The sequence below is a fragment of the Silene latifolia genome, chromosome Y (genome assembly GCF_048544455.1).
Source record: "Silene latifolia isolate original U9 population chromosome Y, ASM4854445v1, whole genome shotgun sequence".
In the NCBI taxonomy this organism is placed as follows: Eukaryota; Viridiplantae; Streptophyta; class Magnoliopsida; order Caryophyllales; family Caryophyllaceae; genus Silene; species Silene latifolia.
In genome coordinates, this window is record NC_133538.1 from 128,401,580 (window position 1) to 128,427,024 (window position 25,445).

The 25,445-nt window shown below is 35.8% G+C and overlaps 1 protein-coding gene and 1 non-coding gene across 2 annotated transcripts; one reads left to right on the forward strand and one right to left on the reverse strand.

Moving 5' to 3' along the window:
* Positions 1-255: 255 nt before the first annotated feature.
* LOC141628893 (uncharacterized) lies at positions 256-24,252 on the reverse strand. Its single transcript, XM_074441980.1, has 10 exons — positions 24,207-24,252; positions 22,920-24,055; positions 22,428-22,626; positions 21,608-22,323; positions 21,339-21,512; positions 21,024-21,216; positions 19,942-20,909; positions 19,744-19,837; positions 18,840-18,934; positions 256-447 (listed from the first exon to the last, which is right to left on the reverse strand). Exons 1-10 carry the CDS (start codon positions 24,250-24,252, stop codon positions 256-258), a joined length of 3,813 nt encoding a protein of 1,270 aa, XP_074298081.1.
* LOC141635793 (small nucleolar RNA R71) lies at positions 2,164-2,270 on the forward strand. The gene has a single exon (XR_012540453.1). It is a non-coding gene; the product is annotated as a small nucleolar RNA R71 (small nucleolar RNA).
* Positions 24,253-25,445: the final 1,193 nt, after the last annotated feature.

The following is a 25,445-nucleotide window of genomic DNA, read 5'->3' on the forward strand; positions in this document are numbered from 1 at the left end:
CATGAGAGAGATCTTGCATAAACCTTGGCACATTGTTGTCTTCATTCATGTAGTAGTCCGAGTCAAAGAGGTGGCAAGGGTATACATAGCCTTGGTTATGAGTCATAGCATTCCCAATGTATGGGTTAACAAGTCCTTCAAACTCGTCATCCCATAGACCACACACTTCTCTTGCTTCTTTCCCTATGTTGGGTGGATCATGAGTTGTCAAGAGCAACTCTCCTTCCTTGTTATCATGGCTAATGAGGCCTCCATCTATATTGTCATGGCTGAGCTTTGCAAGCTCTCATTCTTGTTGTGAAAAATTCCATGCTCTCCTAATAGAGCCATTTCAACATCATCAATATTTTTCTTCCAATTGAGTGGTGTGTCTTTGCCCTTCTCTTTGAGATTTCCATCTTTCCCTTGTTCTTTGAATGGAGATTCCATCTTCTTCTTGTCAACTTCCTGAGTATATTAATCAACCATAAAGCATGGCTCAAACAAGTTAGGAGCTCTCATAGTCTTATTAAGATTAAAGGTGATTATTTCATCACCAACGTCAATTGTGAGCATCCCGTACTTTACATCAATCACCGCTCCGGCGGTGTGTAGGAATGGTCTTCCTAGAATGATTGGGATATTGGAATCTTCCTCCATATCAACAATAACAAAGTCCACCGGTATGAAGAACTTTTCAACTCTCACGGGCACATCTTCCCATACTCCGAGTGGTTTCTTTGTTGTCCGGTCCGCCATTTATAAGGTCATGTTAGTGCACTTGAGTTCGCCTACTCCTAGCCTTTCACATACCGAATATGTCATGACACTCACACTTGCACCTAGATCACATAGTGCCTTGTTGATTGTGGTGTCACCAATGGTACATGGAATGGAGAAGCTTCCCGGATCCTTGAGATTAGGTGGGAATTCCCTTGAAGAATTGCACTACTTACCTTTGTAAAGGCAATGGTTTCCAACTTCTTTATGGACTTCTTCTTGGTAAGGATATCTTTCATGTATTTTGCATAGGCCGGAACATGGTTGACTAGCTTCGTGAATGGTATAGAAACCTCTAAGCTCTTCATAATCTCCATGAACTTTCCAGGTTGCTCATCAAGCTTGGGCTTGGCTTGGCGACTTGGGAATGGAAGTCTAATCACAATAGGCTCATTCTCAACTTATTTGGCCTTCTCTTCACTTTTTTTCTTTGATGAGTCATTGGTAGTTGTCTCTACCACTTAAGGATTTCTCCTCAATGGTTTAATCACATCATTTTGTTTGACATTTTCCTCAGCAATATTCTCTTCAATTGGCATCTTTGTTCCCTCATATCTTGTATCACTCCCCAATTGGATGCCATTGATGGTCTCATGTCTTGTAGGAGGATTACCTTGAGGAGGTCATTGTCCTTGTTGTCTTTGGGAACTAGAAGAGGCCAATTGAGACAATTGAGTCTGCAACATCTTGGTGTGAGCAAGGATAATGTTGATGGTAGTATCTTTGGCTTGGCTATCCCTTTGCATTTGAGCAAAGCAATCCTGTTGGCTCTTTTGCATTTTGAGGACTGCGTTTTGAACATCAAAAGCTTGGTCATTGGGTTGATTGTAGTATGGTCTTTGAGTAGGATTTCTCATTGTAGGTGGGGTATATTTGGGTTGAGGGATTTTAACATTTTGGCTTTTGTATGAGAAGTTTGGATGGAATTTGGTGTTCTCATTGTAATAGTTAGAATAAGGGGTGCCATTCTTGTATGCTTGGAAAGCATTCACTTGCTCACTTGTGCCCCTACACTCTTGTTGATCATGTCCCAAAGTTCCACAATTCTCACACACTCCATTTGGAATAGAAAATGTTGCCACCATAGCATTGACATGTTGTTTGGGTGATTGAGAAGCTTCATCAAGCTTGGCCATGGCTTTCTCAAATTTTAAGTTTATGGTGTCAATATGAGCACTTAGTTCGGCACTCAATTGTGTGACGGAGTCAACTTCATGTCTCCCTCCCCTAGTAGCTTTTCTTGGCCTACTATATTGAGATTTGTGAACCGCCATCTCTTCGATCTTAGCCCAAGTTTGGTTGTCATCAACCTCGGTGAATCTTCCATTAGAACCCATGTTGAGCACATTCCTTGAGTCTTCATAGAAGCCATTCCAAAATTGTTGAACAAGGAACCATTCGCTTAGTCCATGATGAGGACAAGAGCGACATGTATCTTTAAATCTCTCCCAAGCCTCATATAGAGACTCTTCATCTCTTTGCTTGAACCCGGTGATTTGGGCTCTCAACATGCTAGGCTTCTCCGGAGGATATAACTTCTTGTAGAAGGCAAGTGCTAACTTATTCAATGAATCAATTCCAAGGGTAGCTACTTAGTCCATTCTACTTGTACTAACTTATTCAATGAATCAATTCCAAGGGTCTTCATCATTGCCCATTCTACTTGTACTAGCTACTTAGGCCTTTAGTATTGGTCTCCCCTTTGATGCTTGGTCATTAGATGCGATCCATTTAGCTCCAAATTGCTCCATAAATGCAAGGCTTGCATTCCTCTCCTACCAAGGACACAAAACCTCAAATAATATGCAAAGTGGAAGGTTAAAGATAAGAAACGACCCTAATACATGCAAGAAAGCATAGGAATGAGGCTAGTTCGGGGACTAAGAGTGTGCAAATATGAGTCACATCAATGAGGTGACCTATCTTAGCCTCACATTGGAGCTTTTGTGTAGTCTCGAAGTGTATCAAGTAAAAAGACATGGGGTTTGTATGGAGTTTATATAGTGTAATGAAACTCATCGGTTCAATCTATCTAGTTTTTGTGAGATTTCTGGACTTGCCATACCCGAAAATGACCCTGAGAAACCTATGGGCTTTAATGAGTCACACTTTTGGAGAACGATTACCGGTTTGGAATTATATGGTTTTAGGAGGTGTCGTGCTTTCTACATTCACCAACCGATTATTATAGTGTGGCATCGGTTTATTACGGGAACTATCATTGTTAGGAGTGACACGGGAATCGTTAATCAACTCGACAAGACTTTTCAATAATCATACTTGAATGTCCAAGGGTTGCCAAATTATAACTTCAACCCAACACTTGAGATGCTTATCCGGTTTAGAGCACTATCTAGAGGAACGGAAAAGACAAGGAAATTGTTGTTTCAAGCCTTGTGACTAGGATGCATGGCCCAAGCATTGTGTCCGGGTTTTAATGATGATGAGAGGTATGTTGGAGTGAGTGTCCTCATAAATAGTGCGATCACATGATTTGAATATCAATTGTAAATCTTAAATAAGAATACACAAGGGATGATTCTATTATAGTCAACTGACCAACATTAATCGGTAACGATTGGCTTGCTAGAGTTTGAAGTTAATGTCGTTGGACGGTGGTGGTCAGTTGATCCCTTAAGGTCACACCTATAGGATGATGCCCTAATCAGTAAAGTTAATTAGTTATATATTGATACAAGTTAATTAATTCCTTAAATAAGAACAATTTATATTTATGAGAGGAAATATGTGTCTTATTGTAATTTGATTAAATAAGATTCGTTTTAGTAATTAAAATGTTTTATTACTAAAATTTGTTTAATGAAACAAATTGTGGTTAGAATGAATTATTTTTCCATGGTCCATTTTATAATATGTAATTATGAATTACTAGATTAATTGTCATGTATAATTAATTAATATACGTAATGATATTTAATTGTAAATATGCATTAAAATTAATTAGTAAATTTTGTACATGTTGTATTATACATAATGTGTGACATTAGTACACATGACAAAAATAAAATAGACCACCCTTTACATTATGGGTGTCGAAAAATTGAAGGAATTAGGGGTTAGTGGGTTGTTTGTTTATTGAGACTAAATAAGCAACATTATTACCTAGTCTAATAGCCATGCATACCTGTCACATTGTTAAGAACAATTGTGAGAATATATGGGCATGCATAGGTTCCCCAAAAAGGGTGCCCCCCACCGGTTTTCCCCCTTCATTTTAATCGAAATTATTCTCTTAATTTGACATTGATTCACATGCAAAATTCTTCTCTCATACTTATTTTTCCTTTCTCTAAAACTTGAGAAGTTTTAATCTAAATTGTTCAAAAATACTACTAATATTATTAAATTAATATATGAGTATTAGTAGCCATTTTTAAGGTAGACTACTAAATGAATATCTAGAAAATATTATTTAGTAGTGATAAGGGCTAATCTTGGGTGCATCTCTTGAAGAGGGTTTCTACATTGGAGACCAAGATTGGAGGATCTTCCATTGACATTTAAGCTCAAGAACAAGTGAAGGTAGGAGACCTTCCTTGTGCCCAAAAAATTCGAAAACAACAATGTAAGAACCATTTTTATCTTGTTATATATCTAATTTAGTTATGCATGCACTAGATCTAAAGAACTCATATTAAAATGTTAATTTGTTCATCATTAAAAAAGTCTAATAATAGGTATATGAACCTAACAATTGGTATCACATCATAGGATGTTGCATGCATAATCGATTTATAGTTTTTTCGAGTTATTAGTAACTTAATTAAAACTAAAAATTTGTGATTTATTAGATAAAGCCACGAAATCTTAATGCTTGTTATATATTCGGGTCCTAAAATGTATTTAGGTCATTTTTATGATTTATGGTATTTTATTGCTCATTTAAATGTTTTTTAGTTATTTTATTACATTTTTATGATTAAAATGGTATTTAAAATGCTAAAAATAGTTAAACATACTCTCTGACCTTGAATTTTTTTATATGACCTCACGTGCATATTTTACTTATTGTATGTAAAATTTCGAATAAATTTGATTTATTTTGAATGATTTATGATTTTTATGAGATAAAAAGAAATTAAATAGAGGTAAAATGGTTAAATATAGTTAAACTTCGAATCAGGCTATGAAATTTTAATATGTTGTCACATGCACATTTTACTCACTGAGTGTAAAATTAAAGATGATTTATTTTGCATGATTTATGAATTTTTAGATTAAAAATGACATAAATAGTGACTATTTTAGAATAAATAGCTAAAAACAAATTACATGGCATGGGAAAATTATTTTAGGTTGCATTTATATCCCACTTATCAGATCTAAAGTTGTAAAATTGATTAGATTAATTTTTGTATACTTTAGATGTTTTATTTGATAAAACCGATAAATCGCAACTACATTTTTCTCGAAATAAATTCGGAAATTTTAACCATGCATTTTGACATTATGAGTGTCATTGACATATTCCAAAATGTTCAAAAATTTGAAATTCAAAATTTGGAATTATTGTAATTTAATTTGGATTTATTTCATAAATGTTATGATTTTAGGGTCAAAATGAGCATAAAATTAACTCAAGTTGAATTATTTGCAAAAATTGAGTAATGGATAATTTTTGAGACCTAAGAGTTTTAGGATAATTAACTTGGACTAAAATTAGATTTTAGTATTATTTAGCGATTTTAATAAGTTAAAATCGTGCATTTCCATGAAACAGGGTTATATAATCGATATAAGTTAAATAGGGCGATTTGGCACATAATTTGGCACATAATTTGGTATGTTAGATACATATTATAATGCTGCATATTTTATTGTTGAATGTCATATTTTATTTATGTAATTTTGAATTATGTAATTTATCATAGTATGGCCTTAGTTTTTAATCAATATTGCTCATAATGTAAGGGGATATTGATTCAGTTGTAATTTATTGTGATCTCGTATCACTTTTCTTTTTACTAGTTTTTCATATTACAAATTTATAATAGGAATAGCTATGTATTTTATTATTATTTATAATTCTGAAGTTCCTTCAAGACGGTGCCATTCGCAAAGGCGTTCCGACGAAGACGGTGTTCTAGGAAGGCGTGCCACTTGTAGATTCAAGGGACCAAAGGAGTTGGTTTCCGAATTTGTAATAGATTATTTGATTTTATATTTTAGGATGGCCATACTAGGAATTTTTATTTTGCTTTGCATTTCTTTTAATATATTGCATGCATTGCCAAATCGTCATAACAACACATGCATATCATATCGAATTTTTCGACCGTGTCAATTAAAATTATCGATAATTCGACCTTTTAGCTCACTTAAAATTGATAGATAAAAAATTGACATGACCTCTCACTGATTTTAAAATTGAGATTAGCCTTACCAAATAGTAGGACCCATGAATGCCCGTGACATTTGGGGTAGGTTCGGTTTTCTTGAGGTGCCTTCATTTATCATTGGGTAAGTGGTGTAATAAAACGTTATTACACGCGAAATTTGGTTGGTCTCAACAGGATATTATGACTAGCCTTATGTTCCGGGGCTTGAGATGGGTTTTATGAAAAACATCGACCGTGAGTTCTAAAGTAGAATCAATTAAAGAGTTAATTCACCAAATTTTTATTAGTATGGGATGTATCGGTTTCCCCGTGCCCATATTTGCATAAAGATGGATCTCGAAATCATTTATTATAGTTGGGTAGAGGTCACTATATAAATGCTATACTTGTATTTACAAGTATTATAACGTTAAATGTTAATTGTTTCCTTCATCTCCGTTTTTGTAGTTATTTATCCGCAATGGATTCATCTAATACTCTTACACCGATCACCATTAACTCATGGCTCCATTTATTCAATGAAAAACGCTCCTTGTATGACAATGATACGACTAGAGAACTACGCTTTGGCATTGTTGAGGATGGAAATCTCTGCTACCTTACCACTTCCACACCTCCCACTCCCATATTCATGCCCACCTCTTTGGTAAGAGAATCTTGTGAGGAGAATATCACAAATTCCATGGCATCCTTGTTTGTAGAAGCAAGGAGAAATATCATATTGAGTGGGAGTTCTAGCAAGAATGTCCTTACAACTGAAAGGAGTAAAGGTATTACTAAAGGAAAGGCAAAGAAGGGTAAGAAACCCAAACCCGATTAGGATTAGAAGTGGTTAGTGAGACTACCACAACCAAAACCAAGAAGGGTGCCCAATCCTACGATGAATGTCATTATTGTAATGTCATAGGCCATTGGAAGCGAAATTGCCCCAAGTATTTGGCAGATATCAAAGCTGGACTTGTCACTCCAGTCGGGGTTGAGTAATCTGGAAGCACTTAGCAAGGGTGACGTGGATCTCCGATTAGCAAATGGATCTAGAGTAGCCGACATTTCAAAAGGAACCTTTGTGATTGCCTTAGCTAAGTGATTTTAAGTTGCATCTACATGATTGTTATTATGTACCCACTTTGTCTAAAAACATTATTTCCAATTCTATGTTTTACATGGAAGGATTTTTCTTTCGCCATCAAAAACAATCGTTGTATTTTGTTTAAAATGACTTGGCCGTAAGCCAAGCCACTTCTATAAATGGTATTTATGTTTTAGACACTTCCAACTCAACTAAAGATATCTATAACATTCAATTCAAAAGACTCATAATAAGTGACCCAAATGATTCGTACATTTGGCTTTTTCGATTAGGTCACATAAATGAGAAACGCATTAAAAGGCTAGTGTCGACTGGATTTATTGGACCATTTCATTTTCAATCATATGGAATATGGGAATCTTGTCTACTTGGCAAAATGATTCGTGCTCCCTTTTGCGGTAAAGGGACATGAGCAAGTGATTTATTGGGACTAATACATACCGATGAATGTGGTCCAATGAGTATCACCGCTAGGGGAAATTATGATTACTTCGTCACTTTTACCGATGATTTAAGTAGATATGCGTATGTTTACTTAATCAAACATAAAAGTGAAGCATTTGAGAAATTTAAAGAAGTTCTAAATGATGTAGAGAACCAATTGAACAAAAGTATTAAAGCATTATGATCCGATCGTGGTGCCGAATATCTAAGTAATGAATTTGATTCTCACTTATGGATTATGACCTTGTGTCACTACCTATAAGATCAAACTTATATGAGTCGGGTTGAGTTGTCGAACTCACTTTTGGAGATTTGCAATCCAAAACGGACACGTTATTTTAAACGAAAGGTCAACCTGGAGATACCTAAAATAGCAAGTCTATTTAACAAATGACATGAATCAAACTGCCATAATAGAGCTGGTCTATTTATGAGCTAACACGTTAGTCTAGACGAATTTATATTACTTCACCATATATGTTTGTAGCTCACAAAGCTATCTCATAAGAAGATAGAAGTATTTCTAAGAGATAGAGTGGGAGTAGATCGTCACAAACATGTCTTATAGTTAATGTGTTACTTTTTGAAAGTAATGGAACTATAATCTATTGAGATAGAGTGGGAATAAAGTATACATGTCTTATTGTTAATATGTTACTTTTCGAAAGTAATGTAATTATGACCTATTGAATGATCAATAGCGAGTAGTCCCAAATCGACTTTGTTGCATAAAAGCCATAGCATTACAATCCCAAACTAATAAAATTTTTTTACTCAAGAGTAGATTTAATTTAAGACGATGGTCTCTTTAAAGTAAATAGAGCTTTAGAGTACCTAAATGCATAGATCGACATGAAGATGTTAATCAAGATAAATTATGTTAGGAATTGCCACATTTCATTTTGATAAAGAATGGCAAATGATATTAAAAATTCGCTTTTCTAAAATGGAAATTTAGAGAAGGATGTGTACGGAACACAAAACCTTAGATAAAGATCTAATAATCCTAACATATTATGCAAAGCTTACTTAAGCGATCCTAGAATGGTCTTAAGCAAGAATCAAAGGATTGTAATAATCATACTTTTTGTTCATGTGATAATTGATAATGGTTTCATTCACATTGTTGAAGAATCATGTTTATACATGAAGTTAAGTAGGAGCCAGAATTATTTTTCCCATGTTTTATATGTTGATAACATATTACTCATTGAGAATAATGTACCAATGCTCTCCCCTATGAAAGAGTGATTGGGAGACTAGGAAAAGGTGCGATGTCTTCTAGATTTCCGAATCTATGTGTTAAATTTGAGACAATATTGGCACTAGATAAGTATCCTATATTGATAAAATTCTTTATCTGTTTAACATCAACAAGGTTGAGTAGGTTATTCATATTGATGAAAGTGGAATTACTATGATAGAGTCATAGTCATTCACTGAACCTAAATAAGTTGCTGATTACATGAAATCAATTGCTAATGTTTCCGATATTAGAACGATCATGTATGCCATTATATGCACATGCCGTGATAAATCATATGCTTGGAGCATAATAAGTCAATAACCAAGTTAATTCGAATGAAGGTCTTTTGAAAGCCTTAAAGAACATCCTTTAAGATTCTTGAGGAGAATTGAGGATTCGTTCTTATGTTTGGATGATATACTAAGTTGTGTGTTGAAGGGTTACACAAACTCTAATTTCCAAACCGATAAGGATTTATCGAAATCCTAGGCTGATTTTTTTGACTTAGGAGTAAGAGACTAGAGAAATGTTTTAATTTCAACCATTACAAGTTCTACAAACAGAGTCTAAGTACATTGTGATAAGATGGTCAACGTAGGGAATGAGAGTAAATCCCTCTACCAAAGACTTTATCACAAGTTATATGATAACAGTGGGAGCATCTTCCAAGTATAAGAGCCCAAGTCTGGTAAGAAGACTAGACATCTACTTAGATAAATTCATGTCATTAGAAATAACATTGAATAGGAGGAAATAGCAATTCATAAAGTTGGAATATATGGATACATGGTATATCCACTTACCAAGCTTTTATTCTAATTTAACTAGTGTAAAATGTACACTATAGATTATAAGATATGAAGTAGCAATAAGGTATTGACTATTCATATATGATAATCGCATTTATCGTTTGAGTTTCTTTAAACTCATCCATTACTTTGTTATATCCAAATAGGTTGTTGAGACAATATTGAACCCTAATGAAGTGAACTGGTTGACATAGTATGCACCCCTGGTTACTTATAAGAGGTGACGTCTCAAAATGACTAGAGTGTGATGCGATTGATGGCAATTTCAAGTGCCATAGGGTCATATGGGATGACTAGTCGATCACATAGACAGAATGTATGAGAAACTCTGTCGGGCAGTGACCGCTTATAGAGTTCTAGAAATACATAAAGCCTGGTAGTGGCAAGAGCTACTATAGTATTCTTTTGAGTCGATTCTTTTGACCAGAGACTATTCGCCCAAGTTGGAACAAGTTTCTGATTGGCTTTGATTTATACTCTACGACTGTCGTAATTGAAGTCAAATGGGTGTATTTTGGGTCATGATGATCTATGGCTAAACCAAGGGAATAGTGCAATAGGAATTGTCCACCCCCTTGTCAGGGTTGTTAAAAATCTCAGGGCCACTCAAGGAGTAGTGAACTAAAAATGCATGGCCACGCTCGGAAGGTATCTACGGTAGATAATGCCGGTCAGACGGTTACTCTCCAGATCGAGGAAACCACTCATGATATGATCGAATGCAAGTACGACCTGCAAGACACCTTGCATTGAATGAGAGATTGTAATAGGACAAGAGAATTGATGACGCACACTTGTCTCGGACAAGTGGGAGATTGTTGGAGTGAGTGTCCTCAACAATAGTGCGATCACATGATTTGAATATCATTTGTAAATCTCAAATAAGAATACACAACGGATGATTCTATTATAGTCAACTGACCAACATTAATCGGTAACGATTGGCTTGCTAGAGTTTGACGTTACTGTCTAGGACGGTGGTGGTCAATTGATCCCTTAAGGTCACACCTATAGGATGATGCCCTAATCAGTAAAGTTAATTAGTTGTATATTGATACAAGTTAATTAATTCCTTAAATATAAATAATTTATATTTATGAGAGGAAATATGTATCTTATTGTAATTTGATTAAATAAGATTCGTTTTAGTAATTAAAATGTTTTATTACTAAAATTTTTTTAATGAAACAAATTGTGATTAGAATGAATTATTTTTCCATGGTCCATTTTATAATATGTAATTATGAATTACTAGACTAATTGTCATGTATAATTAATTAATATACATTATGTTATTTAATTGTAAATATGCATTAAAATTAATTAGTAAATTTTGTAAATGTTGTATTATACATAATGTGTGACATTAGTACACAGGACAAAAATAAAATAAACCACCATTTACATTATGGGTACCAAAAAATTGAAGGAATTAGGGGTTAGTGGGTTGTTTGTTTATTGAGACTAAATAAGCAACATTATTACCTAGTCTAATAGGCATGCATACCTCTCACATTGTTAAGAACAATTGTGAGAATATATGTGCATGCATAGGTTCCTCAAAAAGGGTGCCCCGCACCGGTTTTCCCCCTTCATTTTAAGAGAAATTATTCTCTTAATTTGACATTGATTCACATGCAAAATTCTTCTCTCATACTTATTTTTCCTTTTTCTAAAACTTGAGAAGTTTTAATCTAAATTGTTCAAAAATACTACTAAAATTATTAATTTAATATATGCGTATTAGTAGTCATTTTTAAGGTAGACTACTAAATGAATATCTAGCAAATATTATTTAGTAGTGATAAGGGATAATCTTGGGTGAATCTCTTGAGAAGGGTTTCTACATTTGAGACCAAGATTGGAGGATCTTCCATTGACATTTAAGCTCAAGCACAAGTGAAGGTAGGAGACTTTCATTGTGCCTAAAAAATCCGAAAACATCAATGTAAGAACCATTTTTTTCTTATTATATATCTAATTTAGTTATGCATGCATTAGATCTAAAGAACTCATATTAAAATGTTAATTTGTTCACCATTAGAAAAGCCTAATAATAGGTATATGAACCTAACAAGGTATACACCTTTAACCGGAGATATTTTAATTGATGAAACGACCATCTTTCGATTTCACAAATGGTGCAAGTTCAATGAGTCGAGAAGAATAGATCAAGCTACCTTGCACCTATGTCGAGTACTACATTCACTATTCCTGATGGGACCTTCCAGTTACCGAGCCTAAGTCGAGCTACCTTGCACCTATGTCGAGTTACCTCCTTTCCATTAAGAGGATAGCGGCTCACCACGTAGGGGACGTGAGAGGACGGGTCAATCTTCTTCCCAAGCACCGCAAGCTTCAAGATATGGCCTTCCACCTTTCCTTCATGGTGTCCGATGTTCTTATGTGGAGATACATCCTTTCCCTAATATCTACGACCCTATACTCCTCCTCCTTCCACGACCCCTCTTTCGAGCATCGACATCTTGACAGGTATGATGAACCATATTGGGCATGAAGAAAACTACTTGGCCCTATATTTTCAATACTATCACATGGCTCAACAAGGGTTCATTAACCCTAGTGGTCCAACACCTTCTTGGGTACAACAGCACCTTATGTATCCAAACCAAGGCAGGGAAGAGGTTGAAGAAGAAGAGAGTGGAGATGATAGCGAATTTGATGTTGGGAGGATTTGATTGAGATCTCGATTGTAAGACTCATTTCCTTTCTCTATCTCTTATGTATAGTTTTGATTGTATTATACATTAGTTTAGCTTGCATACTAGTTTGCATCTCACTTCCATTTGTAATATATTTCATATCGCACTTGCATTAGATAGTTCATATAGCATGTATTTTAGTATAATCCATGTAGCGAGTTGCATTTACTTAATACATCTTGCATTCATGCATGGTCACTAATGACCAAACCTATTTTTTTCTATACTAGAAATAGTGTTTAATTCGGATTAAAGAGGTTTGATCATAAGTGTCCCAAGCTAATTTAAATTAGCTTTCCCATTAATAGAAAACATGCATCACTTTAGATTAGCTTAGATTAATTGCCTCATTTGTAATATGTCATATATATAGTATCATTTACTTAGGACATGCATTCATTCATATCATGCATTGCATTTGCATTTTCATTCCAAAAAAAAAAAATTCAAAAACCCAAAAATATGTATTTACTTTTCAAATATTCAAAAATCAATAAACAAATTTATAATTTTCAAAAAAAAAATACAAAAATATGTTCTTTATTTTCAAAATAAACTTATTTCAATAATACAAAAATATGTTCTTTCTTTTCATTTCCTACTCCTAAGTAGTGTAAGGTTCTATATAGTTGTGTGTATTGTTCTCTTCTCATATAGATAGATCACTCCATTTGAAACATATCCTAAGGGAATAAGAAGACCGCATGGTATGATCATTCTAATCCTTTCTCCCTTCCATTTCTTTTTATTTATAAGGGGGGTGGACTATATATTTTATGAGGATGTTGTGGAGTTTGGTATTGCGGTATTTGTGCCTATATGTTGTTAGGAGCTTGTATTTAGGATTACTTTGCATAATAGCTGGTAGAAGCATGTGCATTGCGGTTTTGTGTCTATGTGTTGTTAGGAGCTTGCATTTAGGATTACTTGGCATGATAGTTTCTAGAAGCATGTGCATTAGCTTGTTTATATGTAGGTTGCATCATGGCATGTAGTTGCATTTAGAAATAAACTTTGGAAAATGCCTAATTTAGAAACTTGACAAGTGTGCATAGGCCCTTGTAGATACTTTTTCTTCTTAAGACTTTGTCTACAAGAATAGTTTAAAAACACCCTTTTTAGTGTCATACTAGTGTCGTTTGCCCCATGCGCTAAGGTCTAGTCAAGAGTACCTTGTGGTGTGATAATTCCTTTGTTACCGTTTATTCCAAGGTGACCTTTGAAGTCATGCAACCGTTCTTCTAACTTCTACCATCTATCATTTTGTTAACCAAAGGGAATGGGCACTATAATCGCCAAATTGAGTTCATATGCCAAATGAAAGCGAAAGTTTGCAAATGTTGTCAAATTTATTCTCGTCTTAGGCATAGGAGTGCTAATCAGACTTCTATGCACTTCTAGAGTACCCTTACTACATATAGGGTTGCTCTAGATGTCACATCGGTGATGATTTGCATATTGCTAGTCACCGCCAAATTCCTTTGCCAAAAGACCAATTGCCAAGTATTCAATGTCAATCATCAAAATAGGCAACAAATGTTCCTATTGTCAAAAGCTACAAAACTGGTGGGGGGGGGGGGGGGGGGGGGGATAACCCAAAAGCAAAATACAAATGAGAAGGTCATACATCTTGATTCCTTTTTATCTTTTGATGGTCCTAATATTTTCGCATGATGGAGAGGGCACGACCCTTTCTTTTGTCTAGGAAAGATGGGGAATTCCGCGATCCTAAAGTGTCTTCTAAGACAATAAGGACCTTAATCTTAACAAAAACATTTAGTAATTATGGACAAACGTAGCCTAGTTTAACAGTACTTGGAGGTGATTCATTTCTCACCATTTAGACGCAGTAGTTTGTAAAACTAGTATCTATGGTGAAGTATGTGCCCTTAGATTGTTTCTCTTTCAGATGATTCTGCCACTTAGAAGAGGAGAGTGGCTATTATTTTGTAGATGCATCTCATTACTTGCTTATGTGCTTAATGATGGGTGCATCGCCATTTTGGCATGCCCCACCTTGCCTTGCAAGAAGGCATTATACCTCCTGGATGTCTTTTTGTGAGTTGAAGGGGCGGAGTGAGACACGCTAATTGTTTCACATCGGATATGCTATATAGGATTAGTTAAATAAAGGTCTAATTTTTAGTCACCGCTTTGCTCGGGAAGAGCAAATGTTCGGTTTGAAGATATTTGATGCGGTCGTAAAAAGCGCACTTTTAACCCCATTTTGCATGCTTTTATGGTCTTTTATAGTCAAATTCCTAGTCAATTGCTTCCTATTTGATTTTCTATAAGATTTTGATATATTTGTAGGAACAAAGTTAAAAAGGGCAGAATTCCCGTCTTTTGTGCATATTTTTGAGCTATTTGACGACTTTAGAGGATAAGCATGAAGAGGAGGCAAAAAATGAAGACCCGGGGACGTTAGGTATGAGGTTTGGAAGGAAGAAGTGGAGGCCTTAATGATTTATGGAGCCATTGGAGACCAAAAGGGTGAAACTGAGCTTTATCTCGCCCGAGTTAAGTCCATCTCGCTCGAGATGATGGACTCATTCATCAACCCGCCCGGGTTCATTTCATCTCGATTGAGTTGATAGCCGGTGTGGCCAAATCTGCTCCAGTCCCGCCTGACTTCCACCTATCTCGATCTGGGCATTTGACATTTTGCCATTTCCGCATTCTTCTTATTTTGCCCTTCTTAACCTAATCTTGTATCTCCTATATAAACCCCATTTGTAATAATTCTACGGTTATGCTTCATTAGGAGGAAGCCTTCTTAGATTAGATTAGAAAAATCTCTTAGATTAGTATAGATAACTCTCTTAAATTACTCTTTAATCTTTTCTCAATTTAAATTAATCTTTCAATAATCAATCTTTCAATATTGTTCTTACAATTTACACTTTCAATAGTTTACATTTGGATTTTTTGGGTTTTGTATTGAAGATTAGTGACAAGTTTTCATCTCTATTCAAGGATCCTTCTTATTTATGTTCATATTTGCCTTATTTTGTTGGTATATTTTCTTTATCTCTCTCTCTCTCTCTCTCTCTCTTTAAACCTTTGTTTATCTTGCTTAATCATCATGTTTACTTATTTTATAATGATTGACACCATTGTTGGCATAGTAACCATGATGTGTAGTGAGTAGTTATCTAGCTAGGGTTACTGGAGAATTAGGGGGAATGATTAGAGGGTATTTCCATTTTCATAAGTTATTTGATTGATTAAATATGTTTTTGTAAGTTCTAGCCTAGTGCACACAATATGTTTGATAAAATACTTGCTTGACTTGTAAACCCTTGCATTAGTCTCTACCTATTCAATGATTCTCGTAAGATCAGAAGCCTCGGGATTTGTTAGAACATGCACTAATTCAGTGGGAAGACCGGGTGTACGCGGAAACTAACCCGACTAAACCTATGGGTCGCAGGCCCAAAAGTTCGGGATCTACTCTACAATGATCTTGACCAAGCCTGGACTCATACCCTTGGATTTACCATTTGGTTACCCCTATGAACCCATGACACCCTAATGTTTTCCTTCTTGTTGATTTAATTCTCGTTATTTACTTGCTTGCATTAGCTTATATTACAAACCTCCTTGAATTGGGACATTCTTAGCACAACTACAACTTGTTTGAATGATTTGAATACCACCGTCCTTTAGGTTTGATGTCTACTCGCTTGCTATGCTAAGTTAGTTGAGATATTAATTTGTTTGGTGGTTTAACGACACATCAAATTTGAATCTGCAAAACAATTTCGAAATCAAGTTTGACTAATTTTTTCCGAGTCATGACAGTTGTTTTTTCGACAGCATTTCATCTGTTTTTATGTGTATGAATGTTATGTGTATGCTACCTGTTGCCTTTTTACTACAATAACATTGGAAGTATGATTGCCAAGCGAGCGGGAAGTCATTCGTCGACCACATTTTCCCGAAACACCACACAAGAAATGAAACACAACACAAAAACATGTACAAACCCACAAAAGCTATATATGTAAAAACCGCATTGGGAAAAAATACATTTGATACAAACAACTGACTATACAAATACATTTGATACAAACAATAGACCATAAAAAGTCCGATACAAAGACTGACCTAAAACAGTAAACTGGAAGCTACCCACCACCTACCGAACAAAAGACCCTCTATCCCTCGGAGAAGGACAGAGAGAAAAACCAGAAGGATAGAGGGAAAGACCAAAAGAAAAAACGAAAAGGACAAAACGTCTGGCTGACTTTGGACGCAGTGAAAACCAAGGATCATGACAGTGCATCGCTCCAATGATGATCCCTGATCAACATCCGACCAATAATTGCTAGAGAAGGGTAAACGATCAGTATTTGATCTAAAACCCGCACAGAGGTAGTAATGAACCAGACGTCAAACAAGAACTGCTTCTCCTCCTCCTCGATCCTCCTCCTCCCGATTCTCGAATAAGGCGCAGTGGGCCAGAAGTCCCTGAACACTTACCTGAAAGTAAACAAAAGCCAATCCTCAGCCAAAATTTCGGCATTATGACGGGACAAAATGTAAAAAACCCAAACACAAAAAAAAACAAACAAAAGTAACCTGCAAACACAAAATAAAAGCAACACAAACCTACAAGGTCAAACCCGCCCGATCGCATCCAATCTACAAAAAAAACAAGCTAGCACAAGAAAGCTTCCGACTTGCCTTTTTCAAGCAAAAATGCTAGTAAAAGCCAACTAGAACACCCACCCCCCTCCCCCCCAACTCACACGTGGCCTACAAAACACTATCCTAGCAAAACACTGAAAAAAGCCAAATCAAGGCCAAAACTGACGCAAATTAAGATGCATAAAGGTCAAAAATTCAAACTGCGACCATAACAAAGCAATGCGACGCAGTCAGGTTCTAATGTGACAAAAAATATCTTTAGGAAGCGTGCCAAAGCTAGACAGCTTAGTTTGAGCCCAAACAAGTGCTTATTTTGTCAGTATAAAACCGTCTGACAACAGTAAAATGCAAAATCTGAACCCCTTACATACAATAAGGGCCTGATTAAAAAAAATGACTTTCTCGGACAACAATGCAACCTAGTTCGACTTGTTACTCAATGGAACTAACACGGGTTCACAAATTAAGATGATTTTCAGGCCCAAATTCCTTTTTTTTCGAGAAAAAGAAGCGGTAACGGGGACCAAAATGCAAACTAAATACATCCCTATGCTCCTAAGCGGGTTTCTAACCCAATTTAATCCACAATTGCAACAAAAACCGGGTCAAGCAAAAAGCGCCGCAATTATTTGGGTAAATTAGGGTTTATCTCCTAATTCAGTTGACAAAAACAAGAGCAAAAGTAAAAGGAATCGAGGGGCCTTACATACCTTGGGAGGCATGATTATTTTCACACGAATCCAAGCAATGAACGAGATCGGAAATGGCGAATTTGAAAGCCTTTTTTGATTTTCAACGAAGAAGAAGGCAAATGAGGAGTTGAGGGTATCAAGTCTGTTTTGAAGAAAAATGAAGAGGCTCATTACCACGCCATTAGGATCGCGCCCCTTGTGGCTTTCCTTTACCTTTTTACGGATTTTTGGGCTTCTTTTAGGCCGAAAGCCTTAACAAATACCCATTTCACAATATTACGGTTTACAAAATCACGTCTCGTAACTCGTCAAAATTTTTAAAATTGCAAATAGTGAAATTAAAACTCACTATTTTTAAAAAATTCAAATTGCAAATAGCGAGATAAAAATTAGCTATTTCTTTCCAAAATTTAAAAGTGCAAATAGTGAAATGCAGACTCACTATTTTTCAAATAAAATTCAAATTACAAATAGCGAGATTCAAAATCGCTATTTTTCAAAATGGAAATTACAGAAGTGAAATTAAGACTCACTATTTTCAAAATTTAAAATTGCAAATAACGGAATTAAAAACCGTTATTCTTCTAAAACAAATCGCAATTAACAAGGATCGAAAACACACATTTCGACCGATGCGAGGGACAAGCTCGAGTCACAATAGCTGCCTACGGGCATATCCTTCATCATAAATTCCACAACGGAACCCTCGGTTCATAAACAGGCAAACCTTTATAAACCACCCCACGGAGTTGTGACTTACGAGTCCGCATGCACAAGCAACAGCAACATGGTGCCAAGCAAAGCAAAACCTACAACCTCCTTCCCCCACGGAACCAAAGTCACTCCCTAGCAAGTCAGTTAACCTTGCAATCTCTTGAAATGGGCTTGATAATTCGACCATTCCCGCAGTCAATCAACCTGGGTGGAAGTCATTACCACGCATCTCTTGAAATGGGCTCTATAATTCGACCATTCCAGCAGTCAATCAACCTGGGTGGAAGTCATTACCATGCAATCTCTTTAAACGATCTCAAAAATCAACCATTTCCGGCAATCAACCAACCTGGGTGAAAGCATTACCACGCAATCTCTTGAAATAGGCCCGATAATTCGGCCATTTACCACAATCAATCATTCGACCTTCAACAGCTGGCGAGTCTATACGCACTAGCAACTCAATACAATTCAAGGACATATCCTAATGACACCTCAAATATGGCTCCTTCTATGGCTGGCGAACCTTTATACGTAGTCTAATGGACTTTAAACGACTCGCATCAGCAGTCGAAAAACTCTAAACTATTCACTACTACAAATGAGCACTTGGGTCACGGCAAAATTCGGGGCGCAAGTGCTAAATTTCCGTGGCTAAATCATTTTGCCACAGGAATACCTTCTGTGACGCAAGTGGCCGTGGCAAAGAGATAGCCACGGGAAAAACAAGAACGTGGCTATTATTGAATTTTTGGCCACGGATTCTCTTGTGGCTAATAACTCCCGTGGCCAAAAAAATTTCCCGTGGCGAAAAAATAATTCCCGTAACAAAAAAATTATTTATATGAAAATTAAATAAACAAAATGTAAAATAATTTTTTTTACACAATTGATATTTTATCATATATGGAACTGTGACAATCTAGGTACTTGTTTCGCTAGTTTTTTTTTTTTTTTTTTTTTTTGGGAAAGGTTAAGTATTATAAATCAAAATAATAAAGTTATTTACAACTTTGCAACTATCACACTATTACATCATCAGTACAGCCTGCAAAACTTAATGAATACTATTCAGCCAGTCCATATCACATTGCTTCAATTTACTGCAATTCCATTTATTAAACCGAGTGTGCACTTCAGTCAGGACGAGATTCACCACCTTAGCAGGTGCTCGTATATAATGATCAATCCGAGCTTCATTCCTAACTCTCCAGATATAATAAAACAGGCCAACATAACAAGCTCCAATGTACCTGCGCTGAAATTTTGATCTCCTTGCTCTAGAAAACTAATGAACAAGACCAGACCCAGAGAGATTAATTCTCTAACGCTTTCTGAAGTAGTCTGCTGCAGGCAAGAGCATAATCACAGGAATAAAAAAAATGTTGGTGATCCTCAGGATGAAGCATACAAATATCACAAATATAATCAGTAGTAATCCCCATCTTTACCAGCCTAGCTTTAGTCAGAAGTCGAGAATGCATAATTGACCAGAAAATGAAAGAATATTTAGGGACATTCAATTGATTCCAGCATATATGCCTCCATTCAACCTTAGGTGCTTTGATTCTGAGCCACTGATAGCCAGCTTGAACAGTATATGGAGCAACAGCATTCAACCATTTGTTGCATGTGTATGCTTGGTGGAAGACTTGCATAGTGTGAGTAATTTTCCTCCAGGACCAGCTGCAGTCAGGAGGAGGAGTATAAGTAGACCAAGTTTTACCCTTTAAATAAACATGATTCACCCATTTAACCCATAAATGGTCTTGTTTAGTAGCTAACCACCAAGCATATTTCCCCAGTAAGGCTTTGTTCCAACACTTTACATCTTTTATACCCAAACCTCCCTCCTCTTTAGGCAGACAACAAGTATCCCAACTGATAGAAAGAGATTTCTGATACTCAGATTTTCCAGACCACAGAAAGTTTCTGTAAATAGAGCTGATTATATTCATTATAGCACTAGGAATCAGAAAAATAGAGGCCCAATATGAATGGAGTGTGGAAAGAACAGAGGTAACCAGAGTGAGCCTGCCCGCATAAGACAGATGCCTAGTCCCCCAAACTCGAATTCTGGCCACAATCCTATCAGTTAATTTCAACCCCTCACGTTTAGTCAATTTTTTAGTAGAGATGGGCACCCCTAAATATTTTAATGGTAGAGTCCCCTTATGGAAGCCTGAAACTTGTAGAATATCTTTCACTATAGGAGGAGCCACCCCATTAAAATAAATCTCAGATTTGCTTTTGTTAAGAGTTAAACTAGTGTCAGCTGAGAAAGTGGCAAAACTTCGAAGGATCCACATTATAGATTGCTCATTACCCTTACAAAAGAGTAATAGATCATCAGCAAAAAGCAAGTGGTTCAATCTAAGATGTCCACAAAGAGGATGGAATATGAAGTCAGCTTGCTGAGCTACCACACCCAAAATTCTTGATAGGTACTACATGCATAAGGTAAAGAGAAGAGGAGAGAGAGGGTCTCCTTGTCTGAGTCCTCTTTTCCCTTGAAAGAAATCAAAGGAAGTACCATTCACAACCAAAGTATAAGAAGAGGAGGTGACACACAACATAACCAAATGAATGAATTTCTTAGAAAACTGCAAAGCCTTCATTATTTGCTCCAAAAACACCCATTCCACAGAATCATAAGCTTTTCCTAGATCAATTTTAATCAAACATCTAGGTGAAGCAGCTTTCCTATTGTAAAGTCTGGCTAAATCCTGACAAATCAATACATTTTCAACTATATTCCTCCCTTTGATAAACCCCCCTTGACTCTCATTAATAATATCAGGTTCTTACTGAGTCTTTGACACAAAACTTTAAAAATGCATTTGTAGACAGTATTGCAGCAAGCAATAAGTATGAAATCAAGAACACTAGTGGGGTTATTCATCTTTGGTATAAGAGTAAGATTAATAGTGTTAAGCTCTTTAAGAAGATTCCCAGAAGTGAAAAAATCTTTGACAACAGCAATAATATCATCTCCAATAGTTTCCCAAGTGTCCTTAAAGAACTGACTTGAGAAACCATGAGGGCCAGGAAATTTAGAAGAAGCAATGGAGGGCCAGGAGATTTAGAAGATGCAATGGAGAACATATTTTCCTTTACCTCAGCAGCAGTAATGGGAGCCAAAAGGATAACATGATGATCAGGGGTAACCAGCCTTCTAGTCCTAACAGTAGGAGCATGAACAAGGGTAGTAGCAAGACTTGTACCCAGAAGACCCTTATAATACGTCAGAAAAGCATTTTCAATATCAGTAGGGTTACTATACAAGACCTCATCAGTCCCCTTAATGCAAAGAACACTATTATGGATTTGCCTAGCTCTTATATGATTATGGAAGATTTGAGTATTATCATCCCCATTGGCTAGCCACTCGACTTTGGCTTTTGGGGACATGAAACTATGTTGAACCTTACTCAGGTGCCTCAAAGAATCAGTAGCAGCCATTTCAGCCTCTATCAAAGAGTGATCAGTAGGTGTGCAATAAATTTGTTGCTGAATATCTTCTAAGAGGGCCTTGGCAACACCCACCGCCTTGTCAACATCAGAGAAATTATTTCTGTTCAACTCTTTTAAAGGCTTCTTTAATTTCTTCAATTTGGTCACAATCTGATACATGAGAGAATCCTTAACAGTTGGGAGCCAAATTTGTTGGACAATCTCCTTAAACCCAGGGTCAAGACTCCACATATTATAATACCTATAAGTTTGCCTCCTACAAACCCTATCTTGTCTTCTATAACAAACCACAGGGTTATGATCAAACAATCCTTCAGGAAGGAAACGAGCATAAGCAAAAGGGTAGAGATCCATCCACTCTGAATTAACAAGGAATCTATCAATTCTAGAGTAGTGTCTAGATCCACGAACTTGCTTGTTGTTCCAGGTATAGAAATCACCCTTCCTTTAATGTCCATCAGACCACAATACTGCACACAATCCCTTCCAATTCTCTTATTATAATGCAACACATTGTTAAAATCCCCACAAATCCCCCACGGCCCAGAATAAGTATCATGAATATGTTTCAGTTCTTGCCAAAGGGACATCCTATCTCCATCATCATTAAAACCATAAACAACAGTGAGGACGAAACAGTCACCAGTAGAAATTTCAGTCACCTAAACAGTAATAGCTTGAGCTGATAGAAGCAAAGTAGTAACATTGATAAGATGAGGTATCCATATAACCAAACTCTCCCCCCCCCCCCAGTATGAAAACTACTATTATTGATACCATGCCAATGAGAACCTAAATTATGAAAAATTGTATCAAAATCCTGCTGCTTAACTTTAGTTTCAACTAAACCATAGAGACCAATTTATTCTAATACAAAAACTTCTTGACATCTATTTGTTTATTGATCCCATTTATTCCCCTAACATTCCAACTACCAATATTATTCATGAATAACAGTTCCAGGTGGTTCCTCCTGTCCCCCATTCTGACTAGACTGCTTTGTAGGGCTAAGTGCTTCAACATAAGACTTGGCAGGAGAAATATCACTCCTTAAAGTGTGACGTTCTTGCCTTGTGATCTGTTCAATAACAGGCACATAAGGAATATGAGCAGAGTTATTGTAAGTAGGACCCCCAAATAAAACTGGAGAATTCTGAGGTGTAGGCTTAGGAGGTGGCACTAGTTCGGTACCAGTCCTCTGAACAGGCCTCCAAACCTTCACCCCTGGCTTAGGAACAGGTTTGATAGGTTTAGTAACTGGCCCAGAAGTTGCCTTCTTCCTACACATATCTTGAGTACGCCCTATCCCCTTATAACTGCTACAAACAGTTGGCTTCCATTCATATTCCACCAACACACACACCTCACTTCCTTTTTCATCCTTAAAAAATAGCTTATCTGGGAATTCCTGCCCAATATCAACTTCCACCAGCAGTCTAGCATACCCTAGCCTGGTTTTATCTTCAGTGGCACTATCTCTTTTAATAAATTTCCGCAGGAGTCCTGCCAGTTTCTTAAGACAAGACTTACTCCAAAATTTCATAGGTAAGCCACAAAGACGCAACCAGATGGGTACAGATTTTACTCTTTCCTTCATGAGACTGCACGATTCCGACCAAGGCTTGACAACTAGAGGTTTATTATCAAACATTAGGAAACCCTGTTGGAAGGCGAGAGACTGACACTCCTTTGTAGGAAATCTCACCAAGAAAACTCCATTAGGGAGAAATGATAATTTGTCAAATTTATAAACACCCCATAACTTCTGAATAAAACCTGACAGTAATTCCCATGATGGTTTATCCCCTAACACATAACAGACGACCGCCGTATCCCAGAATTGAAGTTCAGACTCCACATCCTCAGAGGTGAGTTGCAAAAGGCCCTTAGAAGAAGCAGAAGGAGTACCAATTGGAGAAGAGGAAGAACGTTTACCTTTCACTTGAGTCCATTCAGCATCTACTTCCTTTTCAGGTTGTGAAAGCTTATCATCTTCTACAATTCTCCCCATATCCAACACTGGTATACCCACAATTTCATTAACTTCCTTCGATTTCAATGCTTCAGCCGATTGAGGTATGCCAGAACATCCTTGAGAAGACTCCGGTTAATCCATATTAAGGTTAAGATCAGAACAATTAGTAAACGAAACTCGAAGCTTTTCCCTAGAACAAATTTTGTTTTTTGATTATGTTTTTTTAGCGATTTTTCTTGCCATTGTGCAATCAAAACCCTAAAAAACCTAGAGAGAAGTCAGAGAAAACCATTCGAGGTCTGATAAAATCCATTTTTTTAGCGGTTGATCCATATCAAGATTGTGTTTTGCTAGTTAACTCGATTCATTTGAACGTTATTTGGTTTCCCATGTCATGCATCCGTGCGCATCGGAGAGGCTTCCCATGAGGTCACCCATCCCAACACTACTCTTACCTGAGTACGCTTAACTACAGAGTTCTTTTGATGTGGTACCGAAATTGAAAGTTAACTTTGTTGATATAATTAGTATTTTGAATCCTTTTAAGTTTATTTTTTTCTTTCAAAATTTACCTTTAGTACTATTTAATTACAAAAATGTTACATGATTTAAAAAATTTTGCGTGAAAAACATTATTTTGGCCAAAACAATCAACATTTCGAAGTCAACCTACCGACTAATGATTTTAACGTCATCTTTTTGTTGAAGTCAGCAAAACCATTTTCTCCAAAAATTAAACTTAATCTTGTTTTCCTACCATTTTTTTATTTCTTGAGTTTATCGACATTCTTATTTTCATTTCTCTTCTACTCATTTTTTCGTATATTTTTTTATACAAATTCAATATTATAACCATCGCACCTGCAATTAGAAAAATGTGACCATTTTTTTTGTAAAATAATGTCCACTTTTTATAACTACTTGTCTTTTTCCCCCAAAGTAGTCACTATTGACCAAAAAGTAGTCACTTTTTACCCAAAAAAACACGAAAAACACTGTCCTATAACAGAATCACTTATTTTCCTAAACTGATTTATCTTTGTTATGATTTATCGTTTCTTTTCTCAAAATTTTCACATTATTTGCACATGTGACTTTAAATTATTGTAATTTCTATATTTTCCATGTGATACGATCATTTTCAATGAAAAAAATTTTCCATATTGAATTTTTATATTGATAATTTTTCCAATATATTTTTTTCTTTATTGATTTTTGGGAGATCTTTTTTTTTTTTTTTTTTTTTTTTACTTTCATTTCTTAGTGCACTTATTTTATTTAATCAATTTTGTTATCTAATTGTTGTTTCTTTTTCACTTGTAAAAAAATTTTCCCAAATTTTTTTTCTCAAGTTAAATTTTATATCAAATTCAAATTTATTTATAAATATCTTAAAAATAAAGTTCTAAATCTAATTTTGAATGAAACAGTTTGACAATATATTAATTTTAGATTTCTCTAAGATAGATAGTAAATAACTTATTTATTAATTTGATATGCTATGTT

Bases quoted from the DNA above. Each gene is read 5' to 3' on its own strand.
- LOC141628893 (XM_074441980.1), bottom strand. From the start codon at position 24,252: ATGGATTTTATCAGACCTCGAATGGTTTTCTCTGACTTCTCTCTAG. The intron at 20,910-21,023 runs GTACTTCCTTTG...TGGGTGTGGTAG, and splicing joins TTATACTTTGGTTGTGAATG to CTCAGCAAGCTGACTTCATA. The intron at 19,838-19,941 runs GTAAAGATGGGG...TCTTGCCTGCAG, and splicing joins TTCTGACTAAAGCTAGGCTG to CAGACTACTTCAGAAAGCGT.